Source organism: Amblyomma mixtum, chromosome 5, assembly GCF_055824585.1.
Source record: "Amblyomma mixtum isolate Tamu chromosome 5, ASM5582458v1, whole genome shotgun sequence".
In the NCBI taxonomy this organism is placed as follows: domain Eukaryota; kingdom Metazoa; phylum Arthropoda; class Arachnida; order Ixodida; family Ixodidae; genus Amblyomma; species Amblyomma mixtum.
In genome coordinates this window covers 29550087-29572031 of record NC_143016.1, presented here as the reverse complement: position 1 = coordinate 29572031, position 21945 = coordinate 29550087, and the positions used below count along the sequence as shown (strand labels likewise).

The following is a 21945-nucleotide window of genomic DNA, read 5'->3' as shown; positions in this document are numbered from 1 at the left end:
AAAGCGCTTCATCTACACCCAACCTGCCCGCGCTCACGTTCACCCTATCGTCCGCTGTGTTTAGTGTGGTAAGCAGCTTTAATTCGAGCGCCAATTAGGCAGAATACAGTATGATACGGCCCGCGAGCGACATGGGTCGAACTTGCACGTCCTCCGCCAAGCGAGGCAGGGGCCGCAATGAGCACACGGCACGAAGGTATCCGCCCCCCCCCCCCCCTTCCTTCCCTCGCCGCCAGCGCGCTTTATAGCGCTGGACATTCGCTTTGGCAATCGTCAGGTCGCCGTTGCGGTCCATCCTTCGATCCCGTTCCCAGCGTCGTCCTGTCCGCGCCCTGTGTTTACGAGCACGGAGAAGCGACGGGTTCACGTGCTCTTTCGAAGTCACCCGCTAATTATTCGCTAATCAAGTTGAGCCGAGCACCGGAACTGCGTGCGCCTCCCTCTCCGTGCAACGGGGGTCGGATGAGCGGAGTTGTTCATAAAATTTGTAAACTACCAATTCATCTGTGTGCCCATGATACTTGCAACGCATTAAGCTGGCTTAGTTGCAAAGCTCCGAATATAGCCGGATAATCTAGGCTGCTTCAGGGCAAGTAAGGGGGTATGTAGCGAAAGCGCCAGCTTTGCCTCCGCTCTCGGAAGCGTGAAATAATCGTGTGAGCATTGGTGGCATACATACTCGTGCAAACACAGTGAAGGTGCTTTTTACTATATTTTGTTTATTATAGCACAGGTTACGTATATCTAAATTTAAATACTGTAAACGACTTATCTTTCGCGAGCTGCAAATTTCGCGAACGTGGCCTAACTCGCAGTTTATGAATATTTCGCATGCTCTAAATATCGCGAAGCATGGAATGGCTTGTTCCTTTGTTGATGGCCTCGAGGGAGATGGAGTCAAGTGAGAGAGTACGGAGGGGAACGAGCATACTGGCGAGGGCGGCAATTCTCTTGCTTGGATCCAGGGCTTGCACTGCGAAGACTACGGCGGAGGGGTTAGGCGGTGAGAAGAGAGCATGCGCCAACGCTCCGTGTACCATTCAGCATGCGCACAGATTTTTACGCCACACCAACGTCAAATCTTTAAATGGACGGGGCGAACTGGTTTACATAGTCCAAGCTGCATGAACTAAGCGGTGTGGATTTGACAGAGTATTGATGTCACAACACAACAGAGTATTGATGTAGGCAGCGGTGTGAGTCAACGTAGACAGCAGGGGGCGCTGCGCAATAGCGCTTTGTGTACCAAGGTTTCGCTCGGTTTGGCGATGTATGCAGCGATAAAGTAAACATTGTGTAATTTTTTCGTAGTGCTATAGAAACTGAGTCACGCGCGTTGGAAGAGGGGACGGTATTCAGACCACTGTTCCAACAAGCGCTGTTCTATGGTTTCTCTGGTTATAGTATATGAAAGCCTCAGGGAGTAAACCTGCTGTAGGCAGCGTGCAAAGAGACGGCTGCGCCCCTGGTGGCGGGTTTGCTAAGTGCACTCGGGAGGGGAGCCGGTAGCGCCGTCTGCTCGTCGTACGCTTATACGTTGCTGTCTCGTTGTGAATTCGTTTCCGCGGCTTTGTGTCCGGATATGCACTTTCTAGTTGCACGTTCAAACTCTCACAAACCACACAGGAAGCACGATTTAACTTCTTCCAAACCCGGCCGGCTACAAGACCAAGAACGGACAGTTTAATCGCATTCAACGATTTACATGACATGAAAAAAGCATTTCAAGCAATCGTCCTGCTGCTAATCTTCAGACGTTTTCTGAAAATCGTGTTTAGGTCGGCGAGTAAACTGACTGATTATTGCGTATCGCTGTTAATTAAGACCCCTTTGGTGAAGTAAAGTGCTGCATATTCGTGTGCTGCTTTCTAAGGCACTTTTCATATGTATCTAGTGCAAATGAATGGCAGACCTGTTGGGCGTCACGTGCATGATTCAACAAACTTAAAACTGCTCACTTAGCGCACGGATTATGTATTTCACGCTGTGTAATGCTTGTTTAGAATGTTCTCACTCAACATCCATGGCCGCCTACCAAAGCATTTACACTTTGTCATCCACAGAATTCACTGAAGGCTAAGCGCCCGCATTACCGTGTCTCACAAGGTTGTATGTATATATTTACGACTGAGTACGTTCTGAGCAATGTGTCATTGGCACGTGAGAGTCTTGCCCTATGCCGTAACGGCTGACTCCGTGGTGGTTTCTTGCCATCCGTACGCATTCTAAAAGAAAAGTGCAGCGAATTCTGCTGACAAACAAATATACAGGGGGGCGGTTCCTGCGCGACGTTTTCGCGGGTGGCACAAAATTTCGCGTTGGGTAGAACCGTGACTTTATGCGCACATGAAAGGAGCTAGCAATGCACAAGCGAGCGTAAACAAAAAAAAAATGGTGAATCGGGCAGCTGAAGTGGTTAATAACTCGTTGAAGCTAATTGACCTAGTGGAATGGCCCTCCACATAGTAGCCGATTGTTTTACGCTTAGCTGTGGGAGGCACATGGAGCGGATATCCATTGGGCTCTTCCATATGCTTCCAGCGTCCCAAAACGTGCTCACTTTTTACAGGGGCGCACCTTTTATGCTGCACGCCACAGCGAAAGAAATCAGCAGGGACCGGAAAAAGCGCGGCATAGCAGCCGCAAACACGGACATTTTCATAGCTACGAATGAATGGCGTCAACCACCTTATCGAGCGTACTTAAGAAGGCGACCGTCAGGCGGCTTTTAGTGGCATGCTATAGGCGTTGCAAGGGGTGCACACACAATGATAGTGCGGTTCCATGACGGCAGGCACAACTTACAGTAGATGCCCGCAACTGCAGCTTCTGCGAGAGATGGCGTCATGGGGCATATGTATATCTTATGTCTACATAAAATTAGAATCCATTTCCTTATTTTCATATTTATTTATTCTACCTGCAAGGCATATTCACATTACAGACGGAAGGGGCACAGGACGTGAATTCAAATTTCAAAAACAATAATCGTGTAGTGCGACGCACAGGAACGGTAATAATGCACAATATCAACAAGAACACACACGCACACGCGCACGCACACACACACACACACACACACACACACACACACACACACACACACACACACACACACACACACACACACACACACACACACACACACACACACACACACACACACACACACACACACACACACACACACACACACACACACACACACACACACACACACACACACACACACACACACACACACAAAGTTCATTAGCGTGGAACGTTGAGCTACTTGCTAGTTCATTATGCCATACAGCGCGAATAAACGACGGGACACGGTTAAGAAAAGAGTGAGCGAACACGAGCACGTGCAAAAAAGAAAAAAAAAATGATAAAGAAACATACAAAATACGAGACGTATATATCAATATCATGGCAGCTGGTCGCTGCATTAAATGTAAAAAAATTCATTAACTTAGTTTTTATGTTGCTGGGGTCGGTTAATAGATCAAACCCACGTTCGATCCCCGCCGCAGCGGTCGAACCACTACCGATGGGGCTTGAGAGACCCAGGTTTCTCTTCCAAAGCAATCACTAGCCACCAATCAACTCCCACCTACCACAGTGGGCAAGAGGGAAATCAAGAGGAAGAAATGGGCTTGGGCAGGGCAAGTGATGCGAAGGCAAGATAGCCGCTGGTCCTTAAGGGCAACGGAGTGGATTCCAATGGAAGGCAAGCGTAGGAGGGGGCGGCAGGAAGTTGGGTGGGCGGATGAGATTAAGTTTTTCTGGGATAGGGTGGCCGCAACTGGAAAATTACAGGGTTACTTGGAGAGACATGGGAGAGGCTCTTGCCCTGCAGTGGGAGTAGTCAGGCTGATGATGCTGATGAGGTTGTGATGACGTCACGAGATCACGGCACCTAGGTTGACCACCTTCCATCTAGGTGGGCCACCTATAGGTTGCTTCTGTGGGGATTTTTCGCGCAAGCTGCTGACGCCGCCGATGGCGACGACTCTGGGTTTTCCGCTGAATAAGACCCTTAGCGCTGTCACGTTAAAACTGAAAGAGAAACGCACAAATGTAAACTCTACAAAACTGGATATTTCTTCTATTAATATGACTTTATACTTAGCGTAGGGCTTCTCAACGGCCAGAACTTCCGGTTCGATGTAGTTGCTAACACGAAAATAAGTTGTGCAGTTTTAATCGTCCTACTGAAGTTTATCAAATGCACGATTGCAAACAGATTATGTGAGTCATCAACTGTAGTAATAAACCTTGAAATCTCTCATCCTCCCCCCTAGCGACGAAGAGACAGTGACGACTAAACAGTCCCAGCCCCCCCCCCCCCCCCCCCCCCTCCTCCTCATAAGACCTATCTGAGTCACAGAAGGTTCCTACTGACCGGCTCACATGGATGACTTTCTCATTCGCCAGGAGCTGAACGCGGAAGCTTTATTTCTAATGTATAAAAAAAAAAATCTGAAAAATATGCTGAGCGAAGAACAACAAGAACACGCTGTGTCCTTGTCATTTTTCTCCCGTCCATGTTCTTTAGTCATGTTTCATTCTATGTTTGCATATTCACCAACCATCCCGAACTCAGTGCACTATCTTTTTGCGACGAAGGCATGCAAGGGAGGAAGCTTCGCCTTTAGAGGCAAGTGTTGGCTAAGCAGTGCTCGTAAACGCTGGTTGAAAGTGCTGCGCAAAGAAATGCTCAGCCACATTCTTCAGTCGCAGGTCTCCCGTTTTGATAGGTGACCGCTTACTGTGAATGCAGCTTCATGATATTGGTTGTCTCTTATGGGCAAGTATTATGACGTCAAATGACGGCAAAACTGTGTGTTGCTTGTGAGTGTGGTTATGCTCCTCCCTAACGTCTTTTCTCTTTTGCTATCAGAGGCAGAAAAAAAATTATTTGAACGCATTGCTAGCTTTTCAACTAATTCGCTTACTTTACCGGGAGGTCTCGGCGCCGGACACGAGCAGACGGATGTGGTCACACGAATCAACGTCAATCTAAACTACCTGGTTACTCGACTATACTTCCAAGCTCCCTGCACAAACGCCATGACGTCTGACTATGGTGGGGCCATTGACAGAGAATGCACACTTTAAGCGTGCAAAGGTTTTTTTCATCCATTTCTTTACTGTCTTGAGAGGGAAAGAAAAGGCGGTTCGGTCAAGATTCGCTCAAGATTGCTTGGTGCGAAAAAGCACTTAGGGCGAAGTTCAAGTATTGTTAAAGCGGGTTTGTTTACCTTAGTGGCTAGAACAAAAAATAAACACCCTGCAATAAGCAAACCTTTGAAATATACAACTGCGCACCTATGAAAAAATACCTTTTACATCCTTAGGAGCGCTTGGGCAACATATATACCGAGCTTATGTTTTCAGTGCGCCAACAACAGGCAATGTCGAAAGGTATGAAAAAAAAAAAACTGATATATATATAGCAGTAGCAGATCTCAGTGGCTTGCTTCATTGTCCTGAAAACACGAAATTATCGATTCATAAGGCACCTGTTGTTGTTTGTATGAAGCTGCGTCTCGAGATTATAAAACTTGAGCGAGACATAATAATGTCCCAACGCGTGGGGTTGTCTGAAAAGCAATGTTTAAAAGTATGCTCCTAGACACTAGAGCATGGGCGTCGTATATTGACACGGACAGAATGAAATATCAACAACATTTCAATTTAGGGCCTGAGATAAAGCGTGAATGCGTATCTCGAAAAATTGAAGTAATGAAGTATAAGGTATGATCAGTATAAAAACAAAAGGCGAAAAATGAAAATGTACTGGCGGAGAAGTTTGTTGGTTGTGTGAACATCGCGGAAAGAATGTTGAACCCCAGCTTGAAAAAAAAGAAAGAAATCTGGTATAGGCAACTCCTACTTACTGCAAGAGAGAGGAAAGGCATCCTCCGAGAGAGCGCTTAATGTAGTGCGTGGTGCTGTGTGGCTGGCCAGAAGAATGCAGATTCAAAGAGACTGGCTCCGAGTGTGCAAATGTTGACTGTTGTTGGAAAAATGTAAAGAAAAGGGAGCTGAAATATGTGAGATAAAAAGGTAGCAAGCGAACTAGTCTGTGTTTGCGCGTGCTTATATGAGTGGGCGCGTGTGCTACGCTGCGAGCAGAAGGTACTGACCATAAATCTGAGGATATGTTTTTGTCCGAATTTTTTCTTTCTTCATTTGTCTATCTTCTTAGCGATCATGTGAATGGGCATAACTGACCTTTTCATTGAAGTCTAAGTGCCATTAAATATACGTAAAAAGTGAGCATAAACTGCAAAGCTAAAGCGAAGCCGTTTTGCGGTGCATTTGGGGGGCTGAAATTAAAAGCGCAATAAAGGCCCGGATAAAAAGCCCTGTGAAGCCCCTCACGATTGACGCGGATGCGCTGAACTGTTCAGCGTGCTTCACAGGACTTGAATGCCGGTCGAAGCTGTTTTTTTTTTCGGGCCTAGAGCTTGCAGTTAATGATTTCCCGCAACCGGGCTGGTTGCTAAGGCACCCGCGATAGTTAGCGAAGCTCCGTCTACGGCGTAACTAAAACTGTAAAAATGTAGCGCTGGTAACGTAGATCACTGTTACCGACGATTTTTTTCCACCAACATCATGTTGTTGTCAGCGGGTTTATGTACTGCATAAAGTTCTGACAAAATCGTTTCTCCGAGCGCACTTTACCAATAAGAGCACTTGAACTCTTTTTATACTTTCGACAATCTAGCTGCGGATAGACTGAAGTGTTTCTTCCAGCTGAAAGTGAACATTTGGGATGTTAAACTCCACATACCGTACTCCGCAAGTCAACGGAAGAGGTGCACATGAAGTCAGGGGAGATTTTGCACTGCGTTAGGTTTCTGTTGAGCACGTGACGAAATCGAACACTGGTTTATAAACTATAAAGACCTTTTTTTTTTTTTTTGTCGGGTCATCTAGCTCTAAGAAACGTTGACGAAATATCTATTTAAATTGCCAGTGTTTCGATATTTTCGCTATTTTTCATGGCCTCATTCAGCTGGTATGCTTATAGGTAACTGCACTGTGTAATTAATAGATACCGCGTGGATTCTGCACAGATCCTGCATAGGTACTTTATATATATGTAGCTACGCATATACGAGGTCTGTTAGAAAAGTATCCGACTTTATTATTTTTTTTTTTTGCGAACACCTGATGGTTATGAAACAAGCGCGCTTGCATCAGCCGAACTTGAACCTTCGTGCGCATGCACGAATTTTTTCCCGCCTGCCGATGGTGTCAGTCGCTGGGACTCAGCGTTTGAGTGAGGCAGTGCGCAGAGCTCTCGTCGGTTTTTTATTGCAAGGAAAATGGCGGAGTGACAGGAGCAGCGCTACTGCATCAAATTTTGCCATAATCTAGGCAACAGCCAAGTGGAAACCATTCGGAATATTCAGACGGCTTTCGGTGACGATCCTATGAGCAGAACACAGATTAAGCAGTAGTACAATTTGTTCAAAGATGGCCACACATCGGTGGAGAGCGAGTGATGCTCCGATCGGCCATCAACATGCCGAAATGACCAGGTCATTGCCGAAGGGAACGCTGTGGTGATGCGGGACCGTCGTATGACTATCCGAGAAATTGCAGAAGTGGTGGACATGAGCAATTTTTCTGTACATTTCATTATCACCGAAGATTTGGCCATGGAGAGAGTTGCGGCGAAATTCGTGCCGAAGCTCTTCACGGTGGAGCAAAAGCAGCTTCGTGTTGAAGTCTCGCAGGACATGCTGGATTCCGCAAACAGTGACCCCGACTTCATCAACACCATAATTACTGATGACGAGTCTTGGGTGTACGCGTACGACCCGGAAATCAAATCCCAGTGGTCACAGTGGAAACATTCCACGTCACCAAGACCAAAGAAGGCCCGCCAAGTGCGCAGCAATGTGAAAGTGATGCTGACTGCTTTCTTTGACTCCCTCTGTGTGGCACACCACGAGTAAGCACCCCACAGGGTCAAACAACGCCCAAAGAGTACTACAGGAATGTCCTCCGTCGCCTACGTGATGCTGTGCGGCGCAAGAAACCGGAGTTGAGGTCAACAGAAAAGTGGCGCATCCATCAAGAAAATGCTCCTGCACATTCCTCGCACTTGAGTCAGACTTTTTTGGTGAAAAACCAGACTCCTGTGGTTCAACAGACTCCTTTTTTCCTGATATGGCCCCCTGCGACTTCTGGCTGTTTCCCAAAATCTAGAGGCCATTGAAAGCAGCGCGACTTCAGACAAGAGAGAACATTTTGACTGTAACGACAGCTGAGCTAAACTCCATTTCGAAAGGGGCCTTTTCGGAATACTTCCAACAATGGCAGCACCGCTGGAAGAAGTGTGTGGAGTCCCAAGTAGACTACTTTGAAGGTGTATAGGTTGGCAACGCTCCAGTTATGCCAGTTTTTTTTCTGCGGCCAAAGGTCGGATACTTTTCTAACAGACCTCGTATGGATGTTTATATAGAGCAACCTGTTTTCCATCCACATTCTGAGATCAAAAAGCTCTGCCGCACAACAAATAGTCATGGTTTCACGGGTTTTAACATCCCAAAGCGGCTCAGGCTATGAGGGACGTCGTAGTGGAGGGCTCCGGATGATATGTACCGATCACCTAGGGCTCTTTAACGTGCACTGACATCGCACAGTACATGGCTGTTTAGAATTTCCCCTCCATCGAAATTCGATCACTGTGGCCTGGATCGAACCGGCGTCTTTCGGGTCAGCAGCCGAGCACCATAACCACTGAGCCACCGCGGCGACTTATAATATATAGCAAGACTGCCCTAGATGGGTGTAAACTTTTACCGATTGCTTTCCGTTTTGATCTTTCTCTGCCACGGTTCGCGGTCATATTACACGATTTTATGTTACCGGTATTAACACCTTTTTATCATAAAAAAACTTAATTTAATTTACAGTCATGTTGTATTTGTACAAATTTGCCGACATGTGCCTCCTGTAGCTCATTAAATTTTAGAGCGCAGCTCTTTGGCGTCCGTTCCTGGGTTTCGCGTCGTCGTCGGCGTCGGCGTCGGCCTCGTAACCAGCTCCGCCCCCAATGTGACGCTTTTCAATTGGTCGAAATGCTCGTGACGTCACAGTGCGCGAATTTCAAATGGGGCCAATTGTACTTTGGCTAGTAGCCATGCAACCAATCAAAGGGATCGTATAGTGATGCTGCAACTAAGTTGGACTGAGTTTAGTTAATTGCTTAATTAATCAATTAGCCTAATTAATATACAGGAGAATGAAGACGTCAGAAGAAAAGAAAAGAAAAGAAAGACGCTCGCCGCAGCGACAACACCGTCCGCGGAAGGAGACGCTGCTGAAAAAAAAACAGATAAGTACGAAGCCGCGTTCCCTCCACCACCACGCACTTCCCCACTCAGTAAGACGTTGCTCGTTTCATATACGTTGTGTCGAACATCCTAGACAGTTCCAACAATTGACAGGTTAATGACAGAACACGATGGATAGAAATACAAGAATATAAATATGAAATAGCCTAATTAACCTTTCTAGTTAGACCGCATAAATCAATAAAACCGAGAACGAAATTGGTCGAGTTGGGGAATCGAACCAGGGTCTCCGGAGTGCGATACGAGCACGCTAGCCACTCCGTAATGCCAGCTGAATGGTTTGGAATGAACAAAGGCGCGTCTAGCTAATACGGCGTCTTCGTTCACTCCCATCTTCCCCCTTTCCCTTACGGCGAGGTGCAGGTGTCCACCCAGATATGCGAGAGAGATACATTTCCTTTCCTCAAAAAATAAATTTACCGTCCAGCAAGGCGTACAGCCGAATTGGCGATGGCGTTCTGTGGACTCCCTGGCAGCGTTGCAAGACGCTGTCGCGTTCCACTCTTACAGGCGAAGCTTAACATGTTAACCACACATCAGTAACACACGCAGACAGCCAATGGACGCGTCATTCGCTGGCAGCACTTGATTCATCATTCACAACCACATTCTTAACGTACGCTCCCTTGCCGCACATGCCAAGGACGTACACCACGATCACATTCTGCGCCATTCCTCTGTACTTTGCTTTGCTGAAACCTGGATGGATCCCGAAGAGCCTCTCGAAATCATAGATTTCCTATCCTGCTGTGGTGCTCGCAGAGACCACAACAGAGCGGCGGGAGTCGCTATCTACTTGCGCACAGGTCTCTCTGCAATACCAGTCGAAATGTTTGGCACGTCACATGAAGTTGGCGAACTGTGCGCCGCAAAGTTGCCCAACGGCTTGCTGGTAGTAGCTGCCTACTTCGCCCCTACCGCACTCACGAAAGACGTCGTGCACTTCCTGCAACTCGCATTAACCGTCCATCGATCCACACCGATGTTAGTAGTGGGGGACTTTAATGTTGACATAAAGACAAACAGCAATTTCCTAACACTTATGCGGGAGAACATCCCGTTCCTCTCGCTCGTAACGCGTCCCACGGCTGTGACAACCTCGCGAGGCACTTGTATAGATCTCGTCTTTGAGAATCAAGCATTGGTGTACCAAGTCGAACATATATCAGTCTATTTCTCCGACCACAAAGCTTCCTTCATGACTGTCAAGAACTGTTAGTGCAGTCTTTGTTAAAGGAATACGTGTGAAAAATAAAAAAAAATCTGTGATAGCACATACATGTGTTGCTCGATTTCTTTGCCTCAATCTATCGAAAAGGTGAAACAGCTTACTTGCTGCGCTCAAATTTCGCATTAGGAAGTAACGTAATCGTCGGTAATTTTTTTATTTTTGTATGTACTGTAATGCACTAGCTATAATGTAGTTTTGTAGCTGTGTGCAACTAATACGGTTATTTTCTTTCTTCTAAGATTATTGTTATTAAAACCACTGTATTACCAACGATTAGGACTGGGGGCATTTGTCAAGCTACGTCCACAGATTTTCGCGCCTCTCCCTCCTTAAACTGAATTCAGTAAATAAATCACATAACGGCACAGGTATGCTAGTGAGGCTCTCTGCCATGCGTTGACGCTGGGAACAATCGGTCATGCTGGAGCTGTGATTTTAGCCGCCGACAGTCAACCTACGGTTGCTATTTACGCGTGCTCTCCTATCGTGCCGTCCACTCCTTCACGAGCAGCGCGACGAAAACAAGCCACTGTTTAAAATTTTCGACAGCGCACATCGCGCCGACTGGTTGTCATCGAATGCGCTTTGGACGACAGCGGCGCGGTCTAGACCGCGCAGGCCGCGACACTATTGTCATACCTCCATGAATGTTTGCCTGAACGGGCGCACGTATTTCCGGCAGCTGCGGCGTCCCGGCGCAAAAACGCGCGCTCGCGACACAGGTCGCGAAAAGTTGTTATCCCGCGCCAACCTTTGGGGGACCCGTCGAGGTGGCTGAGGATTTGATCCGAAAAATGCTGAGCCAGGAAGCGTAGGCACGCTGTTTCCTGAGAGAACGCGTCGAGCGTTCCCGGTTGTATCTGCGAGCATTTGTGTCGAAAGTGCAGCAACGGCGCAGAAAAGAAGAATGGCAAGTTTGCGTTTCACTCGTGTGACTGTTGTGTCCTGTCTAGCTAGAAACGTGCAGTGGAGTGAAAGGTAGGGCCGGCTTAGGAGTATGGAGATTCGCTTAGCTGTCCACGTTTCTAAGGGCGGTCCGTCATTATCTGGTGCATGCTTTGCCGTGCAGTCAAGATCGTCAACGATACGATAGCAAGAAGCACGGGACAGTAGTACATGTGTGGAAATTCGGGCTCCATTCGTCCGAGGCGCCTGTACCCTCGCGTCACTGCAGCTTTTTCGAGGCGCGTATTGTGAGCGTTCCGCTGGGCAGGTATGTGCGCTTCGCAAACAGGTAATATGGGCGGAACGAAAGCATTTTCGAAGCTTAGAGCGCATCGCGCCTCTGCAATACGCATTGACACGGAAACGGAAATGGGCGCAGGAAGAGGAGGCGGGTTCACCGCGGATGCACCTTCAGGTGAAGGACGCCATGACTGAAATATTGTCCTGGCAGAAAAAGAAGAAGATGGAAACAAGGAAATGTCGGCAAGTTTGACTCAACTATGGCGTCACGCGAAGCGAACATGCATGCTCTAAAGGCCAAATTTTTCAACGCTCCTTGAGTCGGTAAGGATGTCTTAGGAGCGGCTCGCCGTCCTTCGGTCACTTCTTAAATACATCTTCCTATGGAGCCCTTAGTGAGGTGTCCCCTGGAGCGTACATTGCTTGAGGTAGGCACAACGTTACCTTCGTGCTTGCTTACCTCGCTTCTTGACCTGAATGTATGTTTCACTGCATAGCAACTCGCTCTTCGCTTGCGCAGAAGGGCGACTCCGGTGACCGCGGAGACGCCGAATTCATAATTGTGGCTTCGTTCATGTTAGGCTTCGTATCAGCTGCAGCCTGCAGGGCTTCTCCAAATTTGTTTTCTTTACTGTTGAGTATGCCTAAGTCCGCACATAACCTTCATCCGACAGTGATGTGGGGACAGCCACTCCTTCCACTGCACCGTAAACAACTTGACATTGTCAGAAAATTGTTTTCCTGCTAAGCGATCTAGAGCAAAGAAACAATGGGCGTAAAATGCAAAACGAGCGCACATGTGCTCTGCCAGTCGTCCTTCGTGTTTTTGTCCTTTACCGGCCCCTTGCAACCAAAGTGAACTTTAACGAACTGTTTCAGCAGAAAGTCCTTTTATTTTTTACTAGCGTTGCATGTAGTTGGCGGTTCGTACACAAGCATAAAATTTTCAACTACCGCGGAGCCTCCGCCGGATGCCAGGCACCCCTAAGATGTCAGAGATATTTCTCTCCGATATGTGGCCGTTGGCAAAGTCTTTCAAATATGACTCGATCAAGGAAAACGAGTAGAATCGAAGCAGTTTGCGGTGCTCCACCTTTGAAAAGATAAGATTCGGGAAAGGTGGGTCCCTGCTGCGAGGGAACAAATTCAAATACTGGTAGAGCGTCGCGTGGCCAAGTGTGACTGAGGAAAGGGAAGGAGGTGCGGCAACACAAAGGTCACAGTGGAACAATTTGGGTAGATTTCATAGCTAGCGGACGGCAGCGTCAAAGCAAGCAGCTGAGCAAGACGTAAAATTCTGGAATTGACGGCCAGTCTTTCTCGTAGCATCGTGCCTTCGCTTACACACACACACAAAAAAAAAACTGGCTGTACGTGGCTTAGCTTGGTTAAGCCTGGTAATTGGGAAGCAATACGATAGGGTCCGCTATTTTATTGGTTTCCCATGTACTGACACGGCTAATGACGCATAGCCAAGAACGACGACACAAAAGTCGTTCTTCTCGTTCTTCTGCTGTCTCCTCGCTGATGCTTCCTCTTTGCATTCTGCCGAAGAGTCTTGCTTGCTTGAGGCGGCATCTGACAGGCTTGACGAGAGGAGCGAACCGGCGTTGGTGCCTACCAGCCTTGCGCTGCGACGGCGCGAGATGGGGCCCCGTTTTTACACAGATGGTATGACGTCATGCCAAAGGTCATGCCAAAGGTCATGCCAAAGGTCATGCCAAAGGTCATGCCAAAGGTCAAGTGGTGCCTACCACCGCCTCGCGCTGGAACGGGCTGAGGTGGTAGCTAAAGTAGTATTGCTTCGCAATAAAAGATCGAGTTTCGCTGCCTGCCGAAACTGCAAGCATGCCCTTCCGTTCAGCGCAGGCACATCCGGTAAACCGTTAACTATTTTTGCCGTCACTTTTTCGCGCATACAGAACGAAACTACGCCTACGTCTTCAACATCTCGGTGACGTGACCTTAGCCCTAGCATCAGATTTCGCTCGACACTGGACACCTCACACAGAACGCATTTTACTGTCACCTCTATCACTTAAATCTACGACTGTCATTACTGTGGAACCACGGGCGGCTATGACAAGGCACACTTCTGGAGGGCTTCATATACTTTTAAGCAAGGAATTAAGTTATTAATTCGCAGCGCATTCCGCAATTTTTCCACGTTCAGTTTTTCAGAGGCGCCGAAAGTGGCACGGTAACGCGAGTTAAGCTTGTGGGTGGCTGCGTGTCAAACAAGAGCGCCAGAGATCCTTATATATACGGTTGGCATCCATGACGCGGCTCGCAGAACATGCTCGCGGTGCATTCTATTTTCGCTATGACTTCATCGACAGCTTTTTTGCGTCGGTTTGTTTGGTCCTTCTGGCGGCGAGCTGTTGAAGGCTGACTCTAGCACTGCTTCGATACGCAGCCACGAAAGAAAGAAGGGAAGAAAGAAGCAAATAAAGACAAAGAAACAGAAACAAAAATAACTCGAAGAATAAGCCAGGGGTGGAGCGCATGTGGCAGGTTCTCTCAGACCGTGAACGGCAGTTTACCGATATCCCGCCAGAAAAAAGTATGCGACAGCTCTATCTTACCGGTACTCATGTATGGGGCAGAAATGTGGAGGATAACGAAAAGTGTTCAGCTTAAGGACAACGCAGCGAGCTATGGAAAGAAAAACTTTAGGTGTAACGTTAAAGGACAGGAAGAGGGCAGAGTGGGAGAGGGAACAAACGCGGGTTAATTGCATCCTAGCCGAAATCAAGAGGAAGAGATGGGCTTGGGCTGGGCATGTAATGCGAAGGCAAAATAACCCACAGTTCTTAAGGGTAGCAGACTGGATTCCAAGAGAAGACTAAGAGTAGCAGGGGGCGGCAGAAAGTTAGGTGGATGAGTGAGATTCAGAAGATTGCGGAGATAGGATGGCCGCAGCTGGCACACGTCACAGGACAAGGTTAATTGGAGAGATATGGGAGAAGCCTTTGCCCTGCAGTGGGTGTAGTCAGGCTGATGATGATGGCGGCTTAGGCAGAGTCGCGGTCTTGTCATTTACAACCCCGCCAGATCGAATATGTTCAGAAATGATCGCAACATCAAAGCTAGACCTGCACCGCGAGCTGCATGAAAAGAAGGGGTTGAAACAACGAAAACAACGAGAACCGCCGCTGCAGTCTCAAGATCATGAGTGAAGAAGTCCAACAGCAACAAACAAATACGTCCAGCAATGGGCGCAGCATCAAAGCTATACCTGCACAGCGAGCAGCGTGAACTGCGGGGCTCAAACAACATGAAGCGCAACTTTCGGTTCGAGCCCGCGAACGAGTCCCAATTACAACCAAACGAATGCGCCATGCAGTACCTGCGACATCAACGTTTGATCAGCTGAGCCTGCAGCGTGAACGGCGGGGCTCGCAAAACACAGTGAGCGGCTTTCGTAGCCCTCGAGCGGCCGAGTCCAACTATACAAGCACGCTGAACGTCATTTGGTGCAAAAAAAAAAAAAAAAAACTGCAAATTGCAGTCGCTCGCGCTTCAAACCATATATATATATATATATATATATATAACACGTCTGAGCAGTGAACGGCCATTTAGCTCACAAAGGCGCGGATCCAGCGCATTATTCAAGCTTGCCCGGCCGATAATGTGCAGCCGAACAAGTCGGCGGACCGCGTTGTTTTTCGCGGATGGATTAACGAGAGGTATTTTCTCGTTGTCTCCTCGGTTGTTTTATCCATGAGCATAACACAAGCTCGGCATCGCCGCAAAACGTAAACTCCGCCAACGCTGGTGAAACGCTTCTTGGCAAACCTCCGCCGCACAAAAACAAAACGAAGCATACCTGGAAATGGCGTCGGCGTCTGCAGTGGAGCAAGAAAGCGCGCGTTAACACGTGACCGCGACGCTTCGGCCAATGGGAAGAACAGGTCTTCCGGGGCGCGTCAAGGGGGCTACTAAGCGGCAAAGTTCAAGGGAAGCCTTTACTTTTGGTGCAATTAGGAGCTTTAATCATCTTGTACCGGGAGCCCTCAGCCTGCTTGTGGCTTTCTGTCGCCTCCCAGTTTTGGCCCTCGTTTCTTTTAAGAGCCTCTTGAAACCAAAGTCGGAACGCAGGCAGTATGCCCGTATACAAAAAAATGCCGAAGCAGGGAAACTCAAGCGCCGCTATTTCCTCAGCGTGGACCTTTAATTAAAGAGAAGCTAAAGCGTTTTTAATAAATGGACCAAAATCGGGGATTAGAGTGCATGAAGTCTGGAGATAAAGCATGCGAAGTTTTTCTGCGCTAGCACTTAAAGTGGTGACGTAATCACCGATTCGAGAGCGACAATGTTTAGGCTTCTCCACAGAACGCAACACAATGCGGAGAAGCTAATCTAATGTTAGATTTCAGATTTGCACTTCCTTCGCCCACACTCGGTCGTGCTTCATCCGATGCGGCGAAGTAACTCTCCGCGGACTTCAGCTTTGGCGGCGCTTTGGTTTTCTAAACTCTAGGAAGCGTTGCTGCGTTGAAAATGTACCGCCGCCGCAGATGACGTCATCATTGGGCCCTTTACCCGATGCTGTGCTCTGCGGAGAAGCCTGAACGAAATCTCTGCTTTATTCGGCGATTACGTCACCCTTTTAAATTCTAGCACAAAAGGGCTTCACATAATTTAAGACCAAATTTCAGTCATTCGGTGATTGGAAGCTCATCAAAATGTAAAACTATTCATTTGCCCTTTAAGTGCGTGGGATTGACTCTCACATAACTGATAGATGCCGAGCGCAAGCTCCCACACCTATCGAATTTCAACACAGCCTAACCGGCACGACAGCTGCTTTGTGATCGCAAGGCTGGAAAGCACTTAATTTCGGATACAAGCAAGGTAGTAGGATGTTTATAACGGGTGTTCTTTTTGCGAGTAACATTCTGCGCTCTGTGGGCGCAAACAGTCTTTATACTTGTTTTTCAAACTTTAGGCGAACATGGGGTCACTGTGGCTTCGTAAACGAGCCATTGTAATCTTTAAAAGGCAGCTAGAAAAAATGTGGGGCTGGAATTTACGCTGTCTTAAAAAAAAAAAAAAATGAAGAGTCACAGTCGATCAGCATAGTTCAGCAAAGTGACTCACAACACAGAAAAGTCGTTGTGTAATTCCGAAACTTACAATGGACGTGTTCATTCCTTAGCAAACGCCCCTTATTCAAAACAAAAATGTAAAGGGCTAGTTCCCGGGCCACAAGGTCTGCTTTTAAGCCGTATATCCTGACACTTAAGATGTCAGTAAAGCTCTAAAGGTTCTCAGAGGAGGCACTGATACCTCTACCCACTACAGAGATTTGGAGCTTCGGGTGTTTCGTAATTTCCCGATATACTACTTAAAAGCAGAACCTGCGGCCTGGAAACTTTTGACCAACCCTGTACTTTAGGTGCTCTGTTGTAATATTAGAGCCTGCAATACTTCGTCACTTCGTTAGGAGTACACAACATTGAGCTTGCACTTGCACTTTTATGCCAGGAGCAATGATTAAAGCAAAGGATTGCTTCCGTGTCCGTAGCACTTAGACGATTGCTTTAATAAACTGTACTTCAACAACGCGTCGTTGGCTTTAGACAAATTTTAACAAATTTAGGGCAGCAAACGGACAGAAAACATTGAAGTGGTGCACAAATACAGTTGGCCTTAAACTCGTTAAGCAGAGGAACATTTTTTTGCTACACTGCGAAAATGAAAATGGTGACGTAATCACCGACTGAAAACGCGGCAATGTTTAGGCTTCTCCTGATTGCGTTGGAGGAGTGCGGGAAGACTCGTGGCGACGTCAATGTTACCGAAATTTGAGACGTCCGCTGCCTTCGTCAACGTGCAGCCGTGCGCCATCCGATGCCGCCTAACAATGCTTCGTGAGCTTCATCTTCGATGGCATTCGTTTTCTTCCTTGATACTACAGCTTCTTCACTGGAAACTTAGCGCCGCCGTACGTGACGTCACATTGCGGCATCTGCCCTTCAAATGGACTGCAGAGAAGCCTGAACGCCGACGCCGTTTTAGTCGGCGATTATGTCACCATTTCAAATGCTAGCCCAAAAGTATTTCGCATCCTTTACCTGAAAGTTTCACACATTCGGCTCGTTTAAACTCATCGAATTCTAAAACCTCTTCATTTGCCCTTTGATAGTGCCAGTGCTAAAGCATGCCGTTCGTTTTCTTTGTACACAGTACTGCAACTCGAATATCACGCACTTGTGCGTCCATGCATGAAGTTCGGCGTGTCGTTTTAGCCCACAGGTGTGGAGTGACGACCGATAACCCCCTTAAGTAGTAGTTACTGTTGACGGTGCTGGCGCTCATTACGATGCGGTATATAACAACGTTAGCCGCGGGGCATCAACACCGACGCGCACGGACGTTTTTTTTTTTTTTTTTTGACTCTCTCAGCTCGACAGCACGATCCCTGTGTAAGCTTGCTTGAGAGAGGAGGAGAGAGCGTCGTTTACTCACGGCGATTAGGGCCAGTCCGTCGAGTCGCATGCCTCGCTGGGGCGGCGGCGCTTGCGTGCGGGCGGGACCTCGTCGAGCCTCACGAGAGGATCGCGGCCGCCACGGACCGGAGGCCGCTGCTGCGCTGCTGCCGCTGGGCGATGCTGCTGGGGCTGCTGCGGGCTGCACAGCTGCCGGCCGCCGTCGGCCGAGGCATGGGACGAGCCGCTGCGAAGGACCACACATCATCATCATCAGCCTGACTACGCTCACTGCAGGGCAAAGGCCTCTTCCATGTCTCCCCCCAATTAACCCTGTCCTTTGTCCGTAGCGGCCACCCTACCCCCGAAAGCTTCTTAATCTCATCCGCCCACTTAACTTTCTGCCGCCCCCTGCAACGCCTCCCTTCCCTTGGAATCCAGTTTGTTTCTCTTAAGGACCATCGGTTATCTTGCCTTCACATTGCATGCCCTGCCCAAGCCTATTTCTTCCCATTCATTTCGATTAGGATGACGCCATGGTTGTTCTCACAAATCTGTGCCGATGGGCCAGGGGGGTATACCATGAGCCAAAAGCCGTTTCGTGGGCCCTAATGACGTCACAGAGTTTCATAGAAAAAATACCAGATAAAGATTTTTCACTCCAATAGTTCAGCCAAATTGGGAACATTAAGTTAGGTACACTCGTTGTCACACTAATAATGCACAGCGCACTAGCTGCACACTGCCCTGCAAACAAGACCACACCTTTCTGCACCCGCTAGGCTCTAAAGGCAGTGGTTGTATAAAAGTCACATCGACCTATAAGCCAGGCGATCATGAGCAAGTCACCCGGAAGCCATCGGCCGCTGGTCAAGTTTGCTTTTTGGTGTCTGCTACGTGCTTCTACATGTGCCTACGTAAGATTGGCGCCGACTGGACATGGATATCGATATGACTTTGAATTACCTTTTGGCTTCTCACTTGTTTCTAACAGATTTTGCTGCCTTCTGGAACCGGAGAGTTTGTGTACGATTTGCACAGCAAGCAAAGGAATCACTGTTCGGGCATCAAAGTGCGCTGACACGTGACTGTATGGTATCCGGCGGGCATACTTTGCCTACGGGCAACCGTTTCAGTCGCGCATTTGGTTGTCATACTACTTGTTTCGTTGTTTCGAAATTGTAACGTCTCGAGTTCCAGCGAAATACGTCGCAAAATTGGTTACCGATGCTTACCACAATAACAAAGGGCGTCTATTTCGCTGTCAAGAGCCTCTGGAACCGACAAACGTCAATATGCAAAGTGCTTAATTTTATTCAATAGACTAATTAGAACATATTACCTACAAAATTATTATAGTAGGCTTGGTAATTAATTGATGAATATCTTCAATAAGCTTGAACGGTATATCCACTTGGTGAGAACATCCAACCCAAAAATCGATACTCGGTAGTATTATAGCATTTTTGTAAAATATCTGTGCTGAATATCACAGATATTGAGTATTAATATCACAGTCACAACTACGTGACAATATAATGATACATTTTGTGTACTTTGTTTCACGGAATGACGAAATGTCATTCTCCAATGTCATACACTGCCTTTTGATAATAGGTGACGGCGTGACAGCCAAGGTGCGAAGCAATCGCGATATTTTCTTACGCAGAAATGTCCTCATGAACCATACGTATAACTAATTCATGCCAGTTCTCTGGCTTCCACAACTTCTGCATGGCTTTTGTGCGACTATAGCTGCGCCGAGCGCAATGGTTTAAGAACTTTAATCAAGGATGACGAATAACCAATGGTCGCAGATGACCTTAAAATGACAGGAAATCACGATGGGAGGAGTTTTCCTTGTTTTGATGTGGTTAGCGCTCATCGCGAGTCATTCTGTGGCAATTTCTCATTCAAAAATGGATTAGGCAACGAAGCAAGCACTCACGTTGAATGGGGTTGGAGAGAAATTATTTATTTCAGGTTTGTCTTACTACGCGCCTGCCAAGCAACCACCCGTACAGCTGTCGAATATGAGAAAGTTGGTGCTCGAAAGCTGAGTTGTTACCTAGAGTACAGAATCACAAGAAAGAGACAGGAAAAGGAACTGCATGCATCTTGCGTCTTTACGCCTCTTATCTCGAAACTCTTGCGCCGTTTCCCATAGTTCCTACGAAATAAGAACATGTAATAAAACACGCACGAAAGTACGCACGCACGCATACGCACACGCACATATAAAAAAAAAAAACTTGTGAGTTGCATCTCTACTTGCGTAAACAACACGCGCATTTTCTTCGAGATACGAACCAGCTTATCTCGCACGAGATACAATGGTCGAGGAAGTACGACAAGGCCATATTGCCGGCGTGTTGCTCAGTGCTCACGAGTAGCATGCTACTCTGTACGCATGCAACTCAGCCAACTACGATGAACTCCGCAAAACTTCGCGAACGTTCTCTTTCTCGTGAGCGATATCTCAGCTAGCCAGTTTAAAAAAATCGAATTCTCTCCATTTTTTTTTCCGGTCTATTTGCTGTCTGGCACCGGGCGTTTCTTCGCTCCACCTCTGGGATTGACCGTTGATCACTCTGGAATTGTTTCGAGACGCTCGCACAGTGCGATGATCGGTGGCTGACGTGCGAGACGCTTCGAAGCCCGTCGTCGTACTGCGGTGGTTGCCTCCTCGTCTGACGAAGGCCGCATTGCGGACTGATTGATTCGCAACAGCGTGCACATCACTGGGGTGCCGCGCCAACGATCGCACGTGAAGCCTATTGCTAACCACAAAGCGCACACAAGCATCCATGAGCCTTTTGATGGCGAACCTTCACCTTTCATGTAAGCTGGCGATCACTGCCGACGTCGAAAACAGCATCTGTCATGGCTGAAATTAAATCATAATTTACTTACCTACTTCCGGATCCTTAGGAAATTTCTTTGCCTCGTTTAACGTTGAAAAGTCTCTCTAGAGAAATTAGTCATAGCGAGAATTAGACCTCTTTTTGGCGGTTCATCGACTGTAACACACTTTTCGCGATCCGAAATTCTGATAAGCGAAAGGACTCCAAGAACAAACAGTGTAAATTCGTGGCAGTGAGCTGCTTTGGTTCATCGACGGCCTTCGTTATGCTAGTGAAGTTTTGGCAGTATAAGCGAGAAAGGGAACGACACCAAGTTCGCCGGGAAAGATCGTACTGCGACCATTAGAACACCCTTAATGCAGAAATACATAAAAAATTTATGCTACACGGAAGTTTCAACGGCTTCGGTTAACAGCTCCTACTCGTGAATCATTGCGAGAAAAGTATGCGCAAATTCAATCCCGCAAGAAATGCGTTCCTGTTTCATCTTGCGAGGAAATTCTTTGCCTGGTTAAACGGGCAAGAAGTAAAGATAAACTGCTGCACAAAACGTTCGCTCAGGAAGGAAAATTCGGTCGCGCGCCATGCCCGAACGCGCTGGGGCAGTCGGCTGACCTGCACCGCAATTGAATTGCCGCCGAGCGTCGACAGCAGCCCAGCCAAGATTAGGAGGACCGCTGCAGCGTGGAGCCGAATTCAATCTCACTACACCCCGGGGCGATTCCTTTACGCTCATCTGACTACGCCATTAGGTAGGTTTAAGAACAGCTGGCGTTGTGGCTCGCAGTGTAGGAATATAGCGGCGCTACCAGTCTAACCGTTAATCGAAGTAATCGTTGGTTCAAACTTACGTCCAGGGCAAA

At 47.7% G+C, this 21945-nt stretch overlaps 1 protein-coding gene across 2 annotated transcripts in view; it reads right to left on the bottom strand.

The window, feature by feature from the left end:
- LOC149341629 (uncharacterized) overlaps positions 1 to 21945 on the bottom strand; it is a 138166-nt gene that overhangs the window by 87123 nt on the left and 29098 nt on the right. For both annotated transcript variants that reach the window (XM_089543751.1, XM_089543750.1), the window contains exon 2: positions 18259 to 18465. In XM_089543751.1, the coding sequence (XP_089399877.1) occupies positions 18259 to 18288 (30 nt within the window). In that variant the 5' untranslated portion in view covers positions 18289 to 18465. The remainder of the gene's footprint in view (positions 1 to 18258; positions 18466 to 21945) is intronic.